Genomic DNA, 23913 nt, shown 5'->3' with positions numbered 1-23913 from the left:
AATGATCATGCGGAGGGTGAAGATTTGCTCGACGCATGACTGGCCACTCTCTGTGCTGGTGGCTTTACAGATACTTGTAGCTATTGTTTCCTTTTTATCTAACCTCTGAATTATTTTGAGTTCTCGGTTCCTGGTTTTGCATTTGTATGGTGCTTTGAGTTTTGCTGTCCAGGGTTATACTCTCAGTTCAGAGACTTCAGAGCTTTGGCTATAATTTCCAATTTCTTGTGTTCTTTGTGAAGCCTTCCTGTCTGTGGTAGGTGTTCCTTGCTACATTACCTCCTGTGTTATTTTGAAAGTCATTTTGCTTTGTGCCTTGTATCTGGTTTTACTCACCCGTCTCGTTAGTCTGATTCTGTTCAGCTTTGCTTTTTCCCAGCTGTGTTCCCACTCTCTAATTACCTCTGATGTATATGTAAGTCTTCACTTGGGTTTTTTGTGTGTTATACTATTTGTTCCCTGCTGCTCTGCCTGTGAGTTTTTTCACACTTTCTGTATGGACTTTGTTTTTGCCTGTTGCTGGATTACACCTTTGCCAAATAAATGTTAATTTTTGTTCATGCGACTTAGGCTTGAAGCTATATTTGGGTTTACTTTCACATCTTCAGCGTGTGACATTCAGCTGATCTGTATTTTTTGGTCTGGTGTTTTTTTTTCTTTCTTCTCTTGGCAGTACTTCATAGATTTCCTGTGAGGTTCAGCTCAGGTGAGTTGGGTGTCCAATGAAGCACAGTAATAACCAGTAAAGCAGTTTTTGTGTGAGCACATCCTGGTGGAAAAGGAAATCTGTGTCTCCCTAAAGCCTATCAGCAGATGGAAGCATGATGTGCTCTAAAATCTCCTGGTAGATGGCTGTGCTGACTTTGGACTTTGTAAAGCAGAAGTGGCCCAACATCAGCAGAGGAAGTGTCACCCCAAATTATCAGAGACTGTGGAAACTTCATACTGGTCTTCAGAGACATTGGACTCTATATCTCTCCACTCTTCCTCTAGTCTTCAGGACTCATCTGAAAAGAGAACTTTGGACCAATGAGCAGAAGTCCCACTGACACGCTTCTGACACTGTTTCCAGTTCAGGAGTGGCTTGATGTCAAGAATGCAACAGCTGTAGCCTCTTCCCTGAGGACATTTGTGTGTAGTGGCTTATAATACACTGACACCAGGACCAGTCCACTCCTTATGAATCTCTCAAGAGCTCCTAAATTGACTTTTCTCGATAATCTCTATCTCCACCACACTTCCCTTCCAGCCAATGAGACTATTTTTCAGTGTTTGAACTAGAGATGCACAATGTTTCTATTAATTGAATACTAATTTACTCAAATTCTTTTGATACTGGCCCTTTGTTTTTCCTGACTTGGCCTTGAAATATTTCGCTTTACATGCTTTACATGTAACCACCCCTCTCAGAAATGTTATTCATTGCAAGAGGGATCCACCTCACTTAAAAGATAACAAAATCCTTTTGTAAACAACCACAATGGCTCCTGGATGATAAAAAATGTTCTGTGCTGCTGTTTGCTGTGTTTTATGAAAAATTGCCATTTGAAGAAGATTTTGTATTTGCTTCTCTTGCAGTTTTGTTCTGCATGTAAGCATTTAGTAATAAACTCCAGCCAATGGTTGCAACCCTGTTTTGTGTCTTTTTTTCCCTTTTTTTTTTAATCGTCCCGATCAACAATCTTCAAGCAGATACTGTTGAGATGGTTCTTGGACTCAGACCACACAGAAAAGTGCATGCTGCCCTGAAGCTGTCTTCTAATTCCTGCAGCAGGAAACAGCTAAATGTAATGTGAATAACAGGCTTTCACTCTTAATAAGATTTTTTAAAAAGATAAGAAAGTATTTCCATGGTTCAATTCAAAATCAATGCTCCTTGACTTGGAGAGATATGAATAAATTGTGAATCCAATTTTTGAATAAAATGGCCAAATTTCTCTTGAATGTTTGTCTTCACTCAAATATGTGTGCTATAAAAGGTGACAACATGGGTTTGCGTGTTTTTATCTGATAAAGAATAGTGTTGTGGCTTTTCTGTGTTATACACCATTCAAAAGAAATTCAATGAGTTAAAACATTAGAACTTTAGATCAGCCAACAGTACATTATTACATATCTTGACATTAAACTCTACTGAGGCTCAGCAGTCAGTGCTGTCCGAGCTTTGACAGCTGGAGGTCAGCTTTGCTGTTTTGTGAATTCAATTTGTATTGTTCAGACGTTTTTCAGAGTGTGGAAAGAGGTGCTGGCAGAATATAATATTCTACAACAGTGTGACTAAAAACATGTCTTGGTATGTGGCTTCATTTGCATCCAGAGTGTATAAATGTATTTAAAGGTGAGAGAAATATATAATATTAGTAAATAGGAAAAAAATGTTCACAATATGCAGCCTATATATGGAAAGTCCTTTACCACAGAATATAGAGGATGTAATGTTTTAGGAGAATGACATTCTGAAATGATTTATATGAATGAACACTACCAGTAAAAAGTTTGGACACACCTTCCCATCAAATGGTTTTTCTTTATTTTTATTTTTACATTTACATTGTAGATTCTCACTGAAGGCATCAAAACTATGAATGAACACATATGGAATTATGTAGTAAACAAAAAAGTGTGAAATAACTCTAAACATGTTTTATATTTTAGATTCTTTAAAATAACCACCCTTTGCTTTGGTTACTGCTTTGCACACTCTCGGCATTCTCTCGATGAGCTTCATGAGGTCGTCACCTGAAATTGTTTTCCAACAGCCTTGAAGGAGTTCCCAGAGATGCTGAACACTTGTTGGCCCTTTTGCCTTCACTCTGCGAGCCGTCTCATCCCAAACTATCTCGGTTGGGTTTAGGTCAGGTGACTGTGGAGGCCAGGCTGTTTGGTGCAGCACTCCATCACTCTCCTTAAATAGCCCTTAAACAGCCGGGAGGTGTGTTTGGGGTCATTGTCCTGTTGAAAACTAAATGATGGTCCAACTAAATGCAAACTGGATGAGATGCATGTTGCATCCCCACACCATCACACCTCCTCCATGCTTCACAGTGGGAACCATGCATGTAGAGACCATCCTTTCACCTTTTCTGTGTCACACAAAAACACGGCAGGTGGAACCAAAGATCTCAGATTTGGACTCATCAGACCAAAGCACAGATTTTCACTGGTCTAATGTCCATTCCTTGTGTTTCTTGACCCAAACAAATCTCTTCTGCTTGGTGCTTTTTCTTAGTTGTGGCTTCTTAGCAGCTATTTGACCATAAAGGCCTGAATCGTGCGGTGTCCACAGAACAGTTGATGTAGTGATGTGTCTGCTACTGGAACTCTGTGTGGCATTTATCTGGGCTCTAATCTGAGATGTGGTTAACTTGTGATTTCTGAGCCTGATGACTCAGATGAATTTATCCTCAGCAGCAGAGGTGATCTTGGTCCTCCTTTCCTGGGGCAGTCCTCATGTGAGCCAGTACCATCGTAGCAGTATCTAGCTACAATGTAGAAAGTTGTAAAAATAAAGAAAAAAACATTAAATGAGAAAGTGTGTATATTACTAGTCTATTTACATGTCTGCATGTCTACATCTAATAGAACAGAGGGAAGCGGTACAAAGGACTTGCAGCTTTTCAGTGTGCATGAATCATCTACACCAAAGGCGCTGCTATTCAAAATTCACTTTGAGCTGCTGGGAATGCAATTATCTTCTCTGTCTGTCTGATTAATGTATTTTTGCAGCGGGAAAATGGAGTGAATGGTGCCGCCACGTTCCAGCGAGACTTTAGCAGCCTGGGTGAACCAGTTGATTTGGCTCTACAGCAAACGAGGAATAATGCCAAATTAAACACACCTCTATCCACGGAGGAAATACCAGCCGTCAAGCTCTTTGTATGAACTCTCTTTGGTAGCACATTTGCTAAATATACACACATGCATATACCTTAAGGAGCTTGATCAGTGCAACCATTGTGGTGGATGCTAACGCTTCCCCTGTAGACTCATAACTTGTGGACATAAAAGGTTGTTTTTAATGCCGTTCACAAGTATGAAAGGATTGTTAGTGTTTGTCATCCTCAGTAAACAAGCCCAAGGTGTCTCATTAAGTTAAAAAAACAAAAAAACAAAACAGAGAGAGTATATATGCTCATTATCATAACAACTTCATTGACATGTTTTTAAAATGCTGCCAGCGGAGACTCTGGGGTGATGTTGGTGCCGAGCTTCGTTGCATCTCGTGCACGGGGACCGTTGGGTCAAAGTCTCAAAGCATCCAAAAGTGTCAAAAAATGCAAAAGGAAAAATAAAATATCTTGATTCGCTGTTACTGTGACATGCTTTAAATGAGTACCTAATTAGAGCCATTGCTCTTACTTTACAGCTAAAAAATGAGCCACTCATAAACAGTAAAACTAAACAACAAAAAAACCTCTTTGTCCTCTTTAACTGACAGATAACCTAACTGACTCTAATGAGGGTCCTTGTCTTGCTAACTCACACACAGAGAAAGCTGTGGGAGATTATGCAGTAATGCCAGTCCATGTCATTAATTCAGCTGGTGTTAATGCTGCAACGCCAGCAGTGGAGAACAACATCTCTGCTGCAACGGTAAGACAAGGGATTGTCAAGCGATTCAGAAAAGCTGAAGGTAAGAGTTCTAATTCTTAAAGAGATCTATTGTTCTCATTTCTAACTACAGCCATACACTATATTGCTGAAAGTATTAACTCATCCATCCAAATAATTGAATTCAGGTGCTCCAATGACCTCCAGGACCACAGGTGTATACAGCCAAGCAGCTGGGCATGCAGACTGCTTCTGCGATCGTGGCTCAAGAGTTGGCAGTTCGTCTTGTAATCGGAAGGTTGCCGGTTCGAGCCCCAGCTCCGACAGTCTCGGTCGTTGTGTCCTTGGGCGAGACACTTCACCGTTGCCTACTGGTGGTGGTCAGAGGGCCCGGTGGCGCCAGTGTCTGGCAGCCTCACTGTCAGTGCGCCCCAGGGTGGCTGTGGCTACATTGTAGCTTGCCATCACCAGTGTGTGAATGTGTGGATGACTGAATGTAGTGTAAAACGAATGAGAACAAAAGCAACTCAGCCATGAAGTGGTATGCTATGTAAAATCACAGAGCAGGATCAGCAGATTCTGGGGGACACAGTGTGTAGAGGAAGTCAACTTTCTGCAGGGTCGATAGTTACAGATCTCCAAACTTCATGTGACCTTCAGATTGGCTCAAGAACAATGTGTAGAGCGTTCATGGAATGGTTTCAATTACTTTACATCACCACTACAAGCATCATATGCAGTGGTGTAAATCACGGCACCATCACACTCTAGAGCAGCGGAGACGCGTTCTCTGGAGTGATGAATCACGCTGTCTGGGTTTGGCGGCTGCCAGAAGAACATTACTTGACTGCCAAGTGTAAATTTTGGTGTGTTTTTTTTCCTGGAGTTGGGCTCAGCCCCTTAGCTCCAGTCAAAGGGACCCTAATGTGTCATCATAAACCCTTCCTTACTGTTTATATTGGAATTTAAAAAACACTGAAGGGAACAATATCCTTTGAACATATGAGACTAAAGTGGAGATGTTTGGCCATAATGTGCAGCACCACGTTTGGAGAAATCCAATCACAGCATGTCAACTCAAACACCTCATACCAACTGTTAATCACAAGCCCATGATTTGGGCTTGTGTTGCAATCACAGCCAACCATAAACTCCTCTTTATATTAAAGTATTCTGGAAACTGTCAGGTGTGAGGCCATATGTCCAACAGGTAACAAAATCTACAACAGAATGGCTGAAAAAAATATCAAGGTGTTGGAATGGTCCAATCAAAGTCCAGACTTTAACTCAACCTAAATGCTGTGGAGACACCTCAAGAGAGCTGTGCATAAATCATTTTCCACAAATCTCTCGAACTGAAGCCACGTTGTAAAGAAGAGTGGGCCAAAATTCCTTCATTTGGAATTTCTGAACTTCCTTCAGATTTGAGAGTCTGAGGAAGTCATAAAGAAAATGATTACTTTACGTTATTGCTGCTAAAGGTGGTTCTACAAGCTACTGAATCATGCAGTGTTCTTAGGTTTTCACAGGACCGAACAGATTTCTACTAAAACATATTTTTAGCGTTGCATGTTTTACAGTTCAAAATACTGCTGTTTGATATTACACCGAGTCCTGGTGCAGCCCATCATTCAGCTGTTTCCTCCCTTCCTAAAAACACGGATATCTGCTCTCACTGACATCATACAAATCCAAGAGCAGAAGTAACTGTGCGTGCGAAATCAATCATTTAGAGCAATCTGAAGCCGGAGCTATTGGCTCAGTACTTGCATATACACTGACCTTAATACGAGCATCTGTCATCTTAACAGAAAACAAGAAAAATTATAACACATCCTTTTAAAGTAACCTACTACAACCAGTTTATGGCACTACATCCCATAAATCTCATTCAAAGCATGCCAGTGAAAACCAGTGAAGACATGGCACACACTGGAGCTTCTTCGAAAAACACACATTTCTGTTGCTGCACTATGATGCTAACATAAGCTCAAATGGCCTCTGGAGATGACGCTTCACTGCATGAGATACGATATTTGAGTGCCCACGTAAGTGGGTGGTGATAGTGGATCAGTCCTAACTATATTCCAGGTTTCACAGAGGCCTTAGTGTGGCTCTCTGGTGACTGATTAAAAACATTTTTTAGCCTCAGGGAAACACACTTGTTGTTGAGACTATTACTAATCACCAGTATGCTCCACTTTACTTAAAAATATCTAATGTTTAGGCTCAGTGCACATTCTAGAAATAACCCTTAACACACAAGTGCATGAGTTCAAATGCCCAAGGAAGCTTTAAGTGATGTCACAGCTGAACTGTGCATTTATAATGAAGACTAATTATGGCCCGGGGCTTCATGACCTTATTCAGTGACTAGTACACCACATCTATAGCTTGCAAGCTATAGATGTGGTGTACACTGTAGCAGCACAGATACATCTGTGATTTGCACATGCAGGATCTCTGCAAACTCGGGAATAACTGATACCGTCACCATCCTTTTCCTTTCATCATTTAAGCCATAGAGAAATTACTTTCCATTTCCTGCATATTTAAAAACATTTAAAAACAAGTTTTATCTTTTCAAAAAACCCTCAAATATATTTCAGTACAGACTGTGAGGCAAAACTAACACAAAAACAGAATGTCTCATTACAAGAGGTTGAGTTTGCCTGCAGAAAGAGAGTACGGAGAGTATTTGAGGATGCAGACCACACACAGCGTGTCTCCAGCAGTGAAACACAGAACGAGAGTGCAGATATGGGTCACTCACTTATTTGAGAGAAGGCAATCAGGGTCTTAAACGCCTGTCAATGTCCGGGAACATTGGGGTCCAGCTCCTGATTTATCTTTCATCTTTTTAACTGTTTCAATTCCTCTTTGGAGTTTTACTTTGATGTTTACTGATGGAGCACCTCTTCAACCTGAGCCTGAGGTTGGGAAGAGTCCCACAGCTCTGGAAAACCTCCTGTGTTGTACCAGTGCCAAAGACTTCACGCCGCAAGGACCTCAACAGCTACAGGCCGGTGGCTCTGACATCCCACCTGATGAAGACCCTGGAGCGGTTGGTCCTGGCTCAGCTTCGGCGCCTAACAAGCTCATCACTGGACCCACTTCAGTTTGCCTACCAGCCTGGCATTGGAGCGGATGATGCCGTCATTCACCTCCTACATCGTTCCCTCGCTCACCTGGAGACCGCTGGAAGCACTGTGAGAATCATGTTCTTTGATTTCTCCAGTGCCTTCAACACTATTCTTCCCTCGGTTCTGAAGGACAAGCTGGAGAACTCTGGAGTGGACCATCACCTCACTACCTGGATCCTGGACTACCTCACCGACCGACCACAGTATGTGAGGACTCAGGGCTGTGTGTCGGACAGGGTCGTCTGCAGTACGGGGGCCCCACAGGGAACGGTTCTGGCTCCGTTCCTCTTCACCATCTACACTGCAGACTTCTCCCACAATTCCACCCAGTGCTTCCTGCAGAAGTTCTCTGATGACTCTGCAATAGTCGGCCTCATCACTGATGGGGACGACAAGGAGTACAGAGGACTGACTCAAGACTTTGTGGACTGGTGCCAGCTGAACTACCTCCAGATCAACGCCAGTAAAACCAAGGAGCTGGTGGTAGACTTCCGCAGGCACAAGCATTCTCCACTGCAACCACTGAACATCCAAGGTATGGACATTGAGGCTGTGGACAGCTACAGGTACCTTGGTGTTCATCTGAACAATAGACTGGACTGGACTCATAACTCAGACGCCCTCTACAGGAAAGGGCAGAGCAGGCTGTACCTGCTGCGGAGACTCAGGTCGTTTGGGGTGGAGGGCCCACTCCTGAAGACCTTCTATGACTCTGTGGTGGCTTCTGCTATCTTTTATGGTGTGGTCTGCTGGGGCGGCAGCATCTCTGCTGGGGACAGGAAGAGACTGAACAGGGTGATCCGAAGGGCCAGCTCTGTTCTAGGATGCCCTCTGGACCCAGTGGAGGTGGTGAGTGACAGGAGAACGGCGGCTAAGCTGTCATCCCTGTTGGACAACGTCTCCCACCCCATGCAGCAGACTGTGACAGCACTGAGCAGCTCCTTCAGTGGGAGACTGCGGCACCCACGGTGTGGGACGGAGAGATTTCGCAGGTCTTTCCTCCCCACTGCTGTCAGACTCCACAACAAAGACTTTAACTGAACAAACACACACATCCACACATGTGCAATAACACTAAGTGCAATAATCTTTTCTGGCATCGTTGTATTTTTACTCAGTTGTATATAGCATTCGTATTCTATTTTTATCTTATTGTATATTTTTATTCTATTTTATTCTACTGTATATAGTATATTATTTTATTCTATTCTGTACAGCTGTGTACTGTATTTATTCTTATTGTATTCTAATTTTTGCGTCATAACTTTTGCACTGTCCACTTCCTGCTGTGACAAAACAAATTTCCCACGTGTGGGACTAATAAAGGTTATCTTATCTTATCTTATCTTATCTTATCTTATCTTATCTTATCTTACTTCATTAAAGGATAGAAATACATGCATGTTTGATACCTGGGTTGTTGGCTATTTGATACTCAGCCGTACTGCACTCTTCAGTAAACCCCACAGCCCCAAGTTTCATTATACAACTACAAAGCTACTAAGTAAATTTCCTTTACGATGTAAGGAGACCACACAGGTTCAAGCATTAAGATCCTTTACTTTAGTAAAAGTATAAATACTGTGACTTTTGTCTCAGGTTTGACTGTTTAAATATTCGCTAATATGCTCTCAACGCACAGAATCCTCAATGGCAAGGAAACTGCTGCTCTGACTTTCATGAGGTCTAAGCTGCTGTACCCACACCCACCACACTGCCAATATGTTTGGTTTCTTAATGATTTTATAATTATCCACATCCAGCAAACCTTTTCATGACTCCAGTGTTTGTCAGTAGCAGCAGTCAGGCCCAGGCTGGGCTGAATGTGAAGTCTTCTCTCACATGAAAACAAAAAACAGCATCACAGTGGGAGATGTTGACTGTATTGGTTATTTGTATTTGAATCCAGGTGTGTGGCGTTTGCATCTGTGCTTGCACGGGCTCTCTCTGAGTCTTCCTACAGTCCATGCTCCTCTAAGATTAACTGGTAATTCTATATTAGCCTATGTGTGAATGTGAGTGTGAATGGTTGCCTGTTTGTCGACCCGTCCAGGGCGTACCCCTCATCTCACCCCCATGACTGCTGGTATAGACTCCAGTAACCTCCAACTCTGATTTAATCAATGTAATCATAGTGAAGACAGCTCTTTATTCAAACCTGTTTTAGGGTGAGCAGATCACTGGTGTTTGTGTGTCAGCTGCCTGGTTAAAGAGATGGAAAAAATTCAGTAGACCAAGATTTTCTTTTAATGGACTATGTTGCTAAAGGCGTCGATTTTTTAAACTGCTCCGCCTGTTTAGGATCACAGAGGGCAAGAGGTGGGGTACACCCTAGTGATGGGATTTCCGTCTCTTTTTAGAGAACCGGCTCTTTCGGCTCCGAACCGGCTCTTCAGGTTGTTTTGTTGCTTTAATTAATTAATTATTAACAATAATATAAAATTATGCACAAAAGGAATTACTAATGTAAAAAAAAGTGGTTTTACTTATATATGTTTATATATAAATATATGCGGTGGCCCCTAGAGGCAAAACGCGTACAAACTCCAAAACACATTTCTAGCATTAACTGAGCTTCCAAAACAGAGCTACCTAGATCACCTAAATTACACAATTGAAAGCATATGTGTATTCAGGAGACAACTGAGGAAGCTTCGCCCCAGAAAGGCAGCAGGCCCAGACAAGGTGTGTCCTAGGATGCTAAAGGCGTGTGCTGCTGAACTTGGGGAGCCGCTACAACGAGTCTTCAATCTCAGTCTGCGACTGGGGAGAGTGCCCGCCCTCTGGAAGACATCCTGCATCGTCCCGGCCCCCAAAAGGAACCGGCCCAATGAGCTGAATGACTTCCGACCGGTGGCACTGACGTCACATCTTATGAAGACTCTAGAGCGGCTCTTCCTCAACCTCCTCCGACCACAGGTACAACATGCCCAGGACCCACTACAGTTTGCATACAAGGCAGGTGTCGGAGTGGAGGATGCCATCCTGTACCTCCTACACAGAGCCCACTCACACCTGGATGGGGGAAAAGGCATGGTCAGGATCCTGTTTCTTGACTTTTCCAGTGCCTTTAATACCATCCGGCCCTGTATGCTTCAGGAAAAACTGAACAGGATGGAGGTGGACCCCTGCCTGGTGGCTTGGATCTCCGACTACCTCACCGACAGGCCACAGTACGTCAGGCTGAAGGACATCATGTCTGACACAGTGGTCAGCAGCACAGGAGCACCACAGGGAACTGTGCTGTCCCCTCTTCTCTTCACCCTGTACACCTCTGACTTCTGCTACAACTCTGAACTATGCCATATTCAGAAGTTTGCAGATGACACGGCCATCATGGGGTGTATCTGGGATGATCAGGAAGAGGAGTACAGAAGTCTGGTGAGGAACTTTGTCGCATGGAGTCACACAAACCACCTGCAACTCAACACCTCAAAGACTAAGGAACTGGTTGTGGACTTCGGGAGGTCCAGAGAAGGTCCACTGCCGGTTCAGATAGAGGGGGAGGAGGTGGAGGTGGTCAACAAGTACAAGTACCTCGGGCTGTGGGTGGACAATAAACTGGACTGGTCATGCAACACAGAGCACCTGTATAAAAAAGCCCAAAGCCGACTGTACTTCCTCAGGAGGCTGAGGTCTTTTAACATCTGCAGCAAGCTCCTGAGGATGTTTTACCAGTCAGTGGTTGCTGGAGTACTTTTCTATGCTGTGGTGTGCTGGGGGAGCAGCACAGCAAAGAAGGACTCATCCAGGCTGGAGAAACTGATCAGGAAGGCTAGCTCTGTGGTCGGCATGAAGCTGGACACTCTGGTGACAGTGGCAGAGAAAAGGACACTAAAAAACTGCTGGACATTATGAACAATGCTGGGCATCCTCTGCACACGGCCATTAACAACCAGAAGAGTCTTTTCAGTGACAGGTTGCTTCTCTCCAAGACAAGAACTAACAGACGTAAAAACTCCTTTGTCCCACACGCCATCAGACTGTTTAACTCCTCTCTGGAGGGGAGAGGGAGGGGAAACAGGAGGACAAAGGAGGGGGGAACAACTAAGCTGTAGTGCCTCCTCACTTCACTGTGCAATACCTTTTGTGCAATACTTAATAGTTAATAGTCAATGATGCAATAGACCTCAATACTTGAAATGTGCAATTCACTTGTATTTTTATTTTTATTCCTATTGATTCTATTTATCCCCTTTGTATATTTTATTTAAATATGTCTCTGTATTTATTTATGTGTGTGTGTGTGTGTGTATATATATATAATATTCTGTAACTCTGTAACTTCTGTCGGTGCTGTGCTTTTGGAAACCGAATTTCCCAGAGGAACCCACCCGAGGGATTAATAAAGTTTTATCTTATCTTATCTTGTTGTTTGTGTATTTATACACAGGCACTCATATATATTCAAATAATTTAAAAAAAATGTTCATTTACCTGTTACTACCACACACCAAATCCGGTCGTTGGTACTTGCTGGCTTGTGTAGCCACTAGGTAACAAAAGCTCAACACTGCCCCCAGCATTCTGGAGCACTTCTGTTGTCTTTTGTACCTGTTTTGGAGTTTTTACATGTTTAGGAGTTTTTACGTGCTTCAGGGTTTGTACGTGTTTTGAAGTTTGTACGTCCTTTGTCTCTAGGGGCCACCATAAATAGACATTTATTTATTCACTCCACATAAAATGTAATAAATAAATCATATAATACAAAAACCAATTTCATTCAAACCCATTTCAACTTTTAACTATTTAAATTTTCAGCTTTTTCCTTTTAAACAAATTTAAAGTGAAACAACACAAAACACTGCAAACCACAACACAATTAAATATAAATTAAAATATGAAAACAAAAAGAAGATGCATGTTCTCTGTCATATGGACCTGCATGAATAAACTTTCTGAATCCTTTATCATCGGCAACTGAAAATAGTTGTGAATGATTACTAGACCTTTCTAATGTGACGTTGTTGTCCCTGGCTCTCTTTCTCTGTCTCTCCCTCCTGCTCTGTTTCTGTGCTACTGAGTGTAACTACCGCCCCTTTCCGCTCATCCCAGCATAAAGCACAAGGCTCGCATGCGGAGTGAAGCAGAAAAAAAGTGCGAGAGAGAGGGTGAGAGAAAGAAAAAACAAACAAACCCACGGCTCGTGATGAGGAGCTGGCTCGCATCGTTCACGTCAAAGACCCGGCTCTAAGAGCTGTTTTGTTCGCGACCGACACATCACTAGTACACCCTGGACAGGTCGCTAGTCTGTCACATGCCTACAGCCAATTTGGAATAACACTTAACCTAACACGCCTGTCTTTGGACTGTGGGGGGAAGCTAGAGAGGACCCACACAGACACAGGGAGGACACCAGCTGCCTGGTGGATTCAAACTCAAAACCCATCTGCTGTTTGTGGTTACAGTGCTACTACTGCACCACCGTGCTGCTGCCATCCTAAATACTACAGATTAAAAATAAAGTTCTGCATGGAAAATAAAGAGAAAAGTACAGCACTGGTGGCTATTTTAGTACATCTATGAGAAATATAAATCATAAAAAGTAAAAGTGCTGAGTGAAAGAAAATGGATCAAATGTGTATAAGATGTACCGTTATTATTAAAAAATGTTTCTATTTTTGGTTGGTTGCTTTAATAAGGTGTGATTAATTTTAATTATTTAATGTAAGACAAATATCTCAGTTCTGGACAACAGCAGATGGAAAACAGCTACAGTTACTAAGCACTCGGCTATTTAACTGTCAGCCATATTTCACAGTTTTTTAAAAGTATTTTTAAATGTTTTTCATGTGTATTTGTATCATATGAATTGCCAAAGCTTAATTTGTTTTCATATTTATTCCACCTGTATTAGAGGGGACATGATATTTTCCTTGTTTGTGTATAATTGTAGTTTTTTTTAGGGCTTTTAGTAATCACACAAATCTTAGTGTATGTTTTTCCTTTGTAAGCTTTCCGTTTCCCACCGATTCCCCCACCACTTCCATCCTCAGACATGTGCTCCAGGGTAAGAGATGAACAGCATGAATCCAGGATAACAAGGTGCTCCTCTGGGAAACTCTCTCCTCCCCTCGTATGTCAAGATAGAGCCCTCTCCTCCTCCTCTATCATCCACAGGGTCAGCCTCTCTGATAAAGAGCATTAAAGCTGTGACTGGGTGATAATTCAGTGATTCTGTGTTTCTTCCTCTGGTATCTGGAAGCCACTTTTTTTTTTTATCTTGCTGTTGTATCTGGTAATGGGATCGGACCCCTAATACAACATGTTTTCATCCCTTCTCAAACACATTTGTTTGTGGAGGGATAAAAACATGAAGCACAGCTCTATCCTGAAGGGTCGTGCTGCATGTCAAACATCCTCTGTGAGTAAACACACCGCGTCTGTGGGGAGAATTGGAGCAGCAGTTACTGTGCATAAATATGCAGACTTGTCCATAGATAGCACCGCTGGGTGTTAATGAGTAACATGATTCATGCACAGAATTACAGCAGCCAGGTCTGGCTTTTTTATTATAAAGAAAACGCAAACATCACTGAAGTTGTTTGTGAAGCGATCCGTGTAACACTGTAGCATGGAAAATGCAGCATGTGTTGCAGCAGACGATGAATTATTCTAAAAACAGCAGGAAATGCTGGAAAATGGATCTGGAAGTTCATTTATTCATTTGTTTCTGCAGCACAGAAAGTCACAAGAGACACCTTGTAAATGTAGTCTCTCTTGCCTTTTGATAGGTTAACAATAACCAGTGTAGCCGCCATTATTATTGTTATTACTGAAGCAAAAACACTGAATAAATAGCCAAGAGTTTGAAACATCATCTGAACTACATTTAGAACAGCAACAGTGAAGAAGAATGCATTCACAAATCAAAAGAAAACCTTTTAAACCAGAGAACATGCCTTATCCATCTGATACGCTGTAGGCTGCTAGCATCTGTAGCTCGGTGGCTAATTTTAGCTAACTTTAACAAGGATGATTTTGGGTAATAACATTTTCTGCCCTCCAGTAGCCATGAGTCCATTAACACAGTTTTAATATTTTCAGGTTTCTGAATGAGTTGACACAGGGAAATTGCCAGGCCGATGGCCCAGCTGGTTTAAATCATCCAGTTACTCTGCTGTGTCCTCGATTTAGCCCTTTAGCTATTTCCTTTCTGATTTTGCATTACATTTAGCATGCCAGTATGAGGTCAAGTCTATGTAAGGTAAACATCCTTTCTCTGTTCTTCCAAATAATATTGTGTCATGAAACTGTATCTGTGAAAGATAAATCTACACAACACCAGCTAACTCAGCTTGCGAAAATAATTTGTTCGGCTTTGTGCCTTTGAATGAATCACACAATGAAAGAGTGGGAATTCACAACAAGGAGACTGTTTTAATCTCACAGTTAATTCTGTAGCACAATATTGCACCTGAGTTTTATTTATTTTTTAACTTCCCTGCGAATGAAACAGTTTGAAAACAGCTCTGGGACTGGTAAAAAAAAAAAAAAAAGGCAACACACAATAATAGAAACTGTAATTGCTGCAATAGGCTTACTGTGAAAATGAGTAAATCCCCACAGACTCTCACATGCCCAACTTTAGAGAAATAAATATGTTTAGAGGCACCAAACAGGTTGTGGTATCCAGACTTATTTTTCCTTACTAACTTTATTACTAACTTTATTGGGTAATGATTTCCTTCGAATGCACCCATTTATGTTCTATAAAAGCTTGAAGTCCCCATGTTTAAGCCACAGACGGGTGCAGACACAGGTTGTTGTAGCCTTTAGCTGTCTGCTAGGCTTCACTTTTGCTGATTTAAGTCACTGAACTGGAACTCATCCACCGTTGTGTTTTTAATATTTTACAGGTAAGATGAATGACCACGTGTTTAGTTAGCACTAAGTAAAAGATATCTAAATCTTTGAAATCTGCTAGCCACATTAGATAACAATAGCTGACAATATAATTTTCTCATACTAATTTGGTCACTTCTGACACTAAATTTAAAAACAACAAAAACAACATGGCAACATTCACAGAGCTCAAATGAAGAATCAATAAAAAGGAGTTTGCAAACCAGTGTGGGATGTCACAGTAGCTATGTCCTTCCTTTACATACAGTCTGTGTGTTCTGTTAAAATACACTCTTTATCTCAAACACATATAAAGAACTGATCATTTTTAAATGTCTTTTTCAAATATACTTACCAGCTACTTCATTAGCTACACTTGTTAAGCTGCACAATAACACCAGTATCTAATTAGTCGATCACAAAACTGCAATTCAGTACATTTAAGCATGTGTACAACATCAAGACTACCTTCTAAGGTCCACAACTAGCATCCTCTCATCTCAGAGAGGAGATTTAAGTTTATTTTGAACATAGCATGGCTGATCTGCATATTTTTTTCTCAGGACTCCTCATTCTGTTTACACCTAGAGGCCAGCGAACACTCTTTCAATGATGAGGATGTACACATCCTGGGCAGGGAGGAACGCTGGTTTGAGCGTGGAGTCAAAGAGGCCATTTACGTGAAAATGGAAAGACCATCTCTGAATCGAGGAGGGGGCCTAAGGGTACGTCTTTCACCATCTTACAATACTGTGATTACAGCCATTCCCCAACTCTCAGTGAATGGTACTCATGACCATTGATCAGAGGTTGTTGATCAATGGTCAATTTGCATATTAATGATCAAGGAACTGACCTCACAGCCCATTGTTCATTAGGTGGGTAAGTTTCAGCCATGATGCAAAGGTACTGTTTATAAGGTTGGTGAAACCTGCAGTCAGCTGAGACTGAAGAAGTCACATGGATCAGTGACAAAACGTTTGTCCCACTGAGAACGCTACGTCCAGATGAACGGAACCAACTTTCTGGGAACTATCTCAAGGGCTTACGGAAAATCTGGAAAATAAATATCCACTGTGCTGCAGTTCTCTGTGTGAAGATCTTGATGTCAGAGAACAATGACCAGACTGCTTTGAGTTAACAGGAAAGCAATACTTAAATAATCACTTGCTGGCTTTTTCAGTCATTTGAAACAGATGGGTTACAACAGCAGAAGACCGCACCTGGTGCCACTCGTAAGGCTACAGTTCATAAAAGGCTCACCAAGATTTGATAATAGTTGAAAGTTGGATAGTAGGCAGAATTTGGTGTAAACAACATAAAAGCGTGGATCCAGCCTGCCTTGTAGACAGTTCACGCTGTTGGTGGTGGTGTGATGGTGTGGGGGATATTGTTGCTGACCATCTCCCTTTCTTGATGACCAATCTCCCAATGATAAACTGTGGTCATACAGTACATGTACGAGTAAAAAAAAAAAAGGTATTTAGAACAATACAAAAACACTGTATTACACTGCAAAAACAGCTATACTTGAAACAAGCCAAATATTCTTAAATCTGACAAAATTTTCTTGTTTTGAGCAAAAAAATCTGCCAATGGGGTAAGCAAAAGTTGCTTGACTAGAATTCTTAAAACTAGCAAATTAATCTAACTGCCATATGCCTTTTAACTAGACAAAATTGTCTAAAATGTATGCTTATTTGAAGAAAATATGACTTATTATAAGTAAAAGATACTTTGATATTTAGAAAATCTGTACCTAAACTGAGTATTATGCTTTCTTGAACAAGCTGTTTTCAAGAATTATTTGCTTACTTTAAGATTCGACACCTTAATTTAGATTTTTCACATAAAAAAAACACCTTACTATAGGACAAATTTTCTTAAAACTGAATTGTTTCTTTCTTGATTGAGCTAACTATAAGAATTATGTTTCGACTCTGAGAACAATAATCAGCAAAAATTCCTGAGAATAAGACACCATCTCTTCAAAAAGCTACTAAAAATAAGGGAATTCATCTTAAATTAAGACAGCAAAAGCACTCTTAGATTTTGCGCTTTTATTGACACAGCAATGGGTCAGTAACTCACTGAGGTCTGTTCCAGGAGAATCATGCCTAAAATTATACATTTCAGCAGGGTACTGTGTAACATGGCCAATATAAGAAGTGCATATTCCAGATACTCTTAACATGAATAATAACAGTATAACACACTCATGGCTGGTATCAAAAATAAATTTTGCTGAAGCTTAAAACAATCACTATTTCAAATCCTATATTACATAACATTTTAGAAGAACAAGTTTAACGACCACACAAACAAACATGTGTTTTACATTTGAACAACTTTTCTAGAGAGAAAAAAAACAACCTCACTGACCAACACTGAGTCTGATAAACAAGGCAGATGGAGTCTGTCATCTGAGAGACTCACTCAATGAATGACTTCCACTCACCAAGCGCCTTCCTGTAAGAGGGGGTTGAATCTCGGTCATGGATGGAGTCTTTGAGTATTTCAGTTTGCAAGACAGACAGCAGCATGGAAATGCACTTTGGATATGTGAGGTGGAGGGCATAGTAATATGCCATCAGATAGAGCAGTCCCTCATTAAGATCCTTCCGGTCAAAAGTGCTCACTGGTGTGGTTCCAACAGCTATCATGCAGTTGCCTTCAGAGACAAGCAGAACTGGACAAGCCAGGGGTCGCTGACGCAGGTAGCCTTCAGGGTCTTCTGAAGTCTACATGACAGAAAAAAAGAGGATTAGAACAAGACCGTAAGAAATACAATTTTTGAGTTGCATTACAGTTTAAAATAGATCAACTTTTTTTTGTAGGTTTTATTAACATCAACATGTTATGGGGATCTGAACTTTAAGAATATTTGACTGACTCCACAGTAAAATATATAAAATGAAAACATGAGTAACTGCAAAATTCAACAATATATACACATAGAATATTGCAGCCTTACCTTTAGGACATGGAAAAAAGCCTCACTACAGATGCCCAGCTTCTTAGGTGGTACTGTGCTGGAAGGGAAAAGCACGGGAAGGGCTCTGAACACAGCTGCTGCATGTTCCACTGGTTTGAAAAAAGAAAAATAAGACAGGGCAACACCATTAAGCATTGCAAATAATGTAATCTGCAAAGCATAAATGTAGACAAATCAAGATACTGTAGCATTACCTCCATCCAAAGTTTTTGGCGGCTTCATAACTTTCTTCATGACACCATAAAACTGCACCTTCGAGTAGAAGATTTCCCATCTATCCTTCATCTCAGAAATGTATTTCAAGTTGGATGGTTGAATAATTCTCCGCAGCTCATCAAGGACCTGAAAAATACAGACAGAAACCCAACTGAGATAGATCTGTCTAGCTCTGTATCTGGTCTTGACAATAAGTGATAACAATTTAAACATGAGGGCCAGTATTTAAGAAATTTGAAAATCATATCAAAATGTCCCCAAAGGAATAACAGGATGGCTAAAAGAAATAAGTGCTGCTTACATGGTCCAGTTCTCTGAAACAAGGATATGCCTCTAGTATCTTCACTGCTCTGTCCTGCTCCTTTATAGCATCAGAGTTAATGAATTGTCTTCTAGACTCAAACTCCAGGTTCAGCAGTTGGGTAACAGCAGCTTTGTTCGGTTTTTTGGTCTTGTATATTTCTTGAAGTGTCTTGTAGTGTCTTGCCTGGGTTTTTTGGCTGTCAAAGAAGTCAGCTGAACCAGCTAAACACACAGAGCAGAGGTGTGTAAATCATTTATTGCCACAGTAAGGCTTTATATATCTGTTATTGGTGCAAAACAATAATACAAAAATACCAAAATATTTCTGTAAATTAGATCAACAAATTAACTAACCACCTATCTTAAAATTGTTCATTAATCCTGTGAAGTTGTCACTATTAAATGGAACACAAAGATTCCAAGATAAACAGTGAAGTAGTTGTGTTCCATTGTTAGCAGAATTTTTAACAAAAAAACAAAAAGTATCGTCCAAACCACATTTACACTCAGGCTGTAATAAGAGGGTGCATTATATTATACTTACATTCTTCATCACTGCCATCCTGGTGGTGCACTGGGGTGCCCATCGATCTAACTGGTGATTTATCTAGAATAATAGTTGATGCACTGGACTCCCCACTGCTGTCACTTTTTGCAACGCTTTCATTCCCATCCTTTCTTGGCTTCTTCGCAGGAGGTTTTTTGCCCTTCCTTGGACTTTTGACATTGGAGAGTCTCTTCATTAGCTTTTTAGCAACATGCTCCTAACAGGTACAAACGGTAAAAATTAAAAGATGATAAGATACATCACTCATGATTAACACAGAGTGGTATTGAGCAAATGCTACTTACCCACTCACATAAACAAGGGTTTTTTTACTTTCTTGAAAATCGTTTTTTGCAGTGTATACATGAGAATAAACCTTGAATTATAAAATGTACCAAACCCAAGACACTATGTTCTATTTTTCTCAAACCTCACTTATAAAAGTTAGTTCTAAAATAGTTTGTTATACAACAGTTCAGTTATAAATATAATATACAATTTTATTTAATCTATAATTAAAAAAAGCATTGTGGTTATTAGGGACATGCAATCATTTTCAGCTGCCCATTCAAACAAATTTCCCTTTATTCCGTTAATATTTTTAGAAAGACAATTTCCGCCCTGTAGAAGGGCATCACATATATTATGCAGGATGCCGCAGAATAGTACATTGCCTTTCATCTTTTATCTTTGCAACCCAATTTGATTATTCACCTTATTCTTTTCCAGGAAGTCAGACTTTTCACCGTGTACACTGATGAAAATGTTTTGTGCGAAAAAAAACAAACCGTTGTTGTTCATCTGTTCTGACTGATTGTATCTCAATTAGAGCTTCAGACAGAGATGCATTTTTGTTCAAGGTGGTCAAGCTGATGATGTAATTCCATCATGGAATCTAACACTGAAAGCTTTCCAGAGCAGCCTTCACACTCTAGTTGCACCACAAGAAGTGTCAAGTCTTTGAGAGTTCTCACATCATTTGAACCTGCCAGCTGCTGACAGTTCAGACTATAAATGAATTTGTATTTCTGCACACAAAATCTCACACCTTTCTGGTGTAAAGAGAGACTTGAAAATGAAATGCATAAAGGGATTGATCCGATATCAGATATCTGAAAATATCAAATTTTCTTGCGCACTAATGACATAACAATGCCACAAAAATGCCCTAAAAAAGTCATGGTGTTTGTAATTTGAACTTAACAGCTGTCGCCAACAGTAAGCACAGAAAAGCACAGAAAACCATGGACTTAAAAAGACAGGATGCAGACAGCAAAGACCAGCTCGAAGGGACAGAGTCAGAGAATTTGAAATCAAGTGGCCTGAAGTGAAAATAGTGAGCAGGGGCCTGTGCTTCGTACCGCGCTAAGTGAGTTAGCTGGATTAGATTGTTGACGATTTCGCGTGATCCTGGATCGTTCGGTTCCCCGAAGCCCATCCGGGACTTGCTGTCATAGCAACAGAGCCGTAAGCGTAAACCTGCTGGGGAGCAGGTTTACTTTATGTAAACAGGATTAGATCGCGGCCACGCAGGTATGCCCGCGTCATTCATACGAAAGCAACAGCGATATTCCACCACTGTTTCACCATAAATAAATAACATCACTGTAACCAAAGATAATGCAGTACTTGATCCTTTTATTGATTTCACACAGATACATACAGGTCATTCCCTAAAAAAGGGAAATGTACTATTAACATTCTATTACATGTATGTGATTATTACAGATGTAATTCATATTTCAGAGTAGTAATTGTAAATTACTTCGTGTAATCAAGATGAGAGACCACGGCTATAAAAGCGAAGGTGGATTTGGGAAGTCTGTCGCAGTCATATCCTGTCCGTTTACGCGAGCAACCCATTGCGGAAGGTGCAAGATTGATAAGGAGAGTCCTCAGAATTCAGCGTATATTGCGGGATAGACAGGATCCTTTAGCTCAGCGCGACAGTGTGCTCATAGAGAGATATCGATTTTCCCGTGAGGGTATTATTTACTTAACCAACTTGTTGACGAGGGGGTGCAGGACCACCACCTGTCTTTTTTTTTTGCTCTGCCCTTTTCTTGGTTGCTGTTATGAACAAACAAACAGAGTATTCCAGGGTCTCTTTCCAAGAGACGACAAGCAATATAAGTGATAAATATTACCATTCTGTAGAATATTCTTATATTTCACTTTTACTTGTTCCCATGTTCTAGTGGGTCCTGTTGTGGCTCTAATGTGAAAGGGGATATAATATAACATATTATAATATAATATAATGTAATATAATATTGGATAATATGGTGTGATATGATAAATTTACCCTACCGCCTACTGGTGTTGGCCAGAGGGGCCGATGGCGCGATATGGCAGCCTGGCTTCTGTCAGTCTGCCCCAGGGCAGCTGTGGCTACAACCGTAGCTGCCTCCACCAGTGTGTGAATGTGAGAGTGAATGAATAGTGGCATTGTAAAGCGCTTTGGATGCCTTGAAAAGCGCTATATCAATCCACTCCATTATTATTGTTATTATTAAATTACTTACGAGTTTAATTTGTCAGCAACTTCCTGCCAGCCCTCTCTCCTTGCTTTTGCAGCCTTTGCAGTGTTCCCTTGCGTTCTGATTAAACTCTGAAACTCCTGAAATCCCTCACTCAAGAGTTCTTGCTCTGCTGCCGAAAAATACCGAGCCGAGCGCGCTCCGTCGACATTTTCGCCGACCAATCAAAGGGTTGCCGATCAATGTTTCTACTATCGATGCGTAGCCCCTGTTGGGCCACCCAGTGATCTCACATTACTTCATCCAGCTATACTAATCGTCAACAACAGGTGTGTCCGGGGAACCGGAATAGCGAGCTCAGAGTTAGCGCGATGATTTGATCTTGGATGTAGTAAGCGACGTACGAAGCACAGGGCCCAGGCGTTTAGAGTTAACTGAGGAGCAGATTCCAGGGTAAACAGAGCCTTGTTTTCAGGTGAGTTGACTTGGAGAGACAGGTCCGACCGACAGACACGAGAGATTCAGAACACAAGGGAGAGCCAGAGCATGAAACCCTCTGAAAGTGCTACCACTATTACTGCTGTAATGTTCTGCTGGTGAGTGGGTGGATGAGCCGGTCCTGAAAAACAGCAGGTGAGCGATTAGATGATGAAGAGCAGATGTGTCAGTCGGTAATGCAGCAGAGCTGGTAAATGGGTTAGGACCCTCAGAGGACCTCACAATCTATCCACTCACACAGTGGATAGATTGTGGATACAGAGAAAGAAAGAAATATATTTTAGTAAGAATTTAAAATACAGCCTGCAACTAAATTCCACTGTATTTAAATGAAATTCTAATGCATTTTCTTTGAAATTATGATGCAATTATATTTACCTACAAATTCTTAAAGCTGTGAACACTGGAATAAGTTTTTTTTTGTTTTTTACAGAAAAACAAAGGAATAATTGTAATATAAGTAAATTTAATCTGTAACTAAGTAACGATTAAGTCATTTTAAGTATTGCATAACTTCAGGTATTTTACAGGAATGGAGGCACACAGTACTTCAAATTACTTATACAGAATAATTTGTAATAATTTGTACATATTGCACAACTTAATGTGTTTTACAAGAAAGAAGAAATAATTAAACAGAGCAGAAATAATTGTAAGTAGTGCCTAGCTTCTGTGTGTTTTACAGGAAAGGCGATAGAGATGATACTGTAAGTAGTTTTAAATAAACAATTTTAGGTACTGTGTAAATTCTTGGTAATTTAGTGAGAAAACAAACGATATTTACTTACTCCGCACATGCGCTGTATACTCCTGAGAGCACAGGCCGTATTATAGAGTGCATTCATCTTCCCTAGTAAAATGTGTCGCTAAATATCATGTCATTGGTGTCAAACACGTTAAAATTCCATTTAATTACAGAGGAATTACATCCAAATGTGCTACCAAATGTTTTATTATATTCCCAGAATATTTCCTACTTGATTGCTTTGATCATTTTCTTAATTTCAGTATGGGATTTTTTTTTTTTTTTTGGAAATATCACCTAAATATCTCATTATTGAATCAAGGCAGATGAGCTCTCTCTCTCGTTGTATATATAACTGGGCTCATACTGTACCTGCCAAGTACCACTGAGGAGCTGTGAGATCAGTGTGAGTTGTGAGTCATCAGGATTGACACTGGCTATCGGCCAAGGATCGCACGTCCTTGTTTCTCACACAGCTCTGTGTGTAACACTGACAGAAAAAGTCAAAGACAGCTAAATGTGTACATGTCTACAGGGGAACAGCTGACTGACTGTCCTGATTCTCCGACGGAAGCTGCAGCCTCCGTGGC

The 23913-nt window shown here is 40.8% G+C and overlaps 1 protein-coding gene across 1 annotated transcript; it reads right to left on the bottom strand.

The window, feature by feature from the left end:
• Positions 1-17399: 17399 nt before the first annotated feature.
• LOC147329944 (uncharacterized) lies at positions 17400-19812 on the bottom strand. Its single transcript, XM_086294159.1, has 5 exons — positions 19598-19812; positions 19052-19275; positions 18729-18876; positions 18514-18623; positions 17400-18280 (listed from the first exon to the last, which is right to left on the bottom strand). Exons 1-5 carry the CDS (start codon positions 19794-19796, stop codon positions 17972-17974), a joined length of 990 nt encoding a protein of 329 aa, XP_086150285.1. The 5' UTR covers positions 19797-19812; the 3' UTR covers positions 17400-17971.
• Positions 19813-23913: the final 4101 nt, after the last annotated feature.

The sequence above is a fragment of the Aulonocara sp. 'chitande type north' Nkhata Bay genome, linkage group LG5, assembly GCF_057382095.1.
Source record: "Aulonocara sp. 'chitande type north' Nkhata Bay isolate Kocher_YH1m ecotype deep benthic linkage group LG5, A_spYH_male_GT1.1, whole genome shotgun sequence".
Lineage (NCBI taxonomy): Eukaryota > Metazoa > Chordata > Actinopteri > Cichliformes > Cichlidae > Aulonocara > Aulonocara sp. 'chitande type north' Nkhata Bay.
This window is presented reverse-complemented; position numbering and strand designations above follow the sequence as displayed.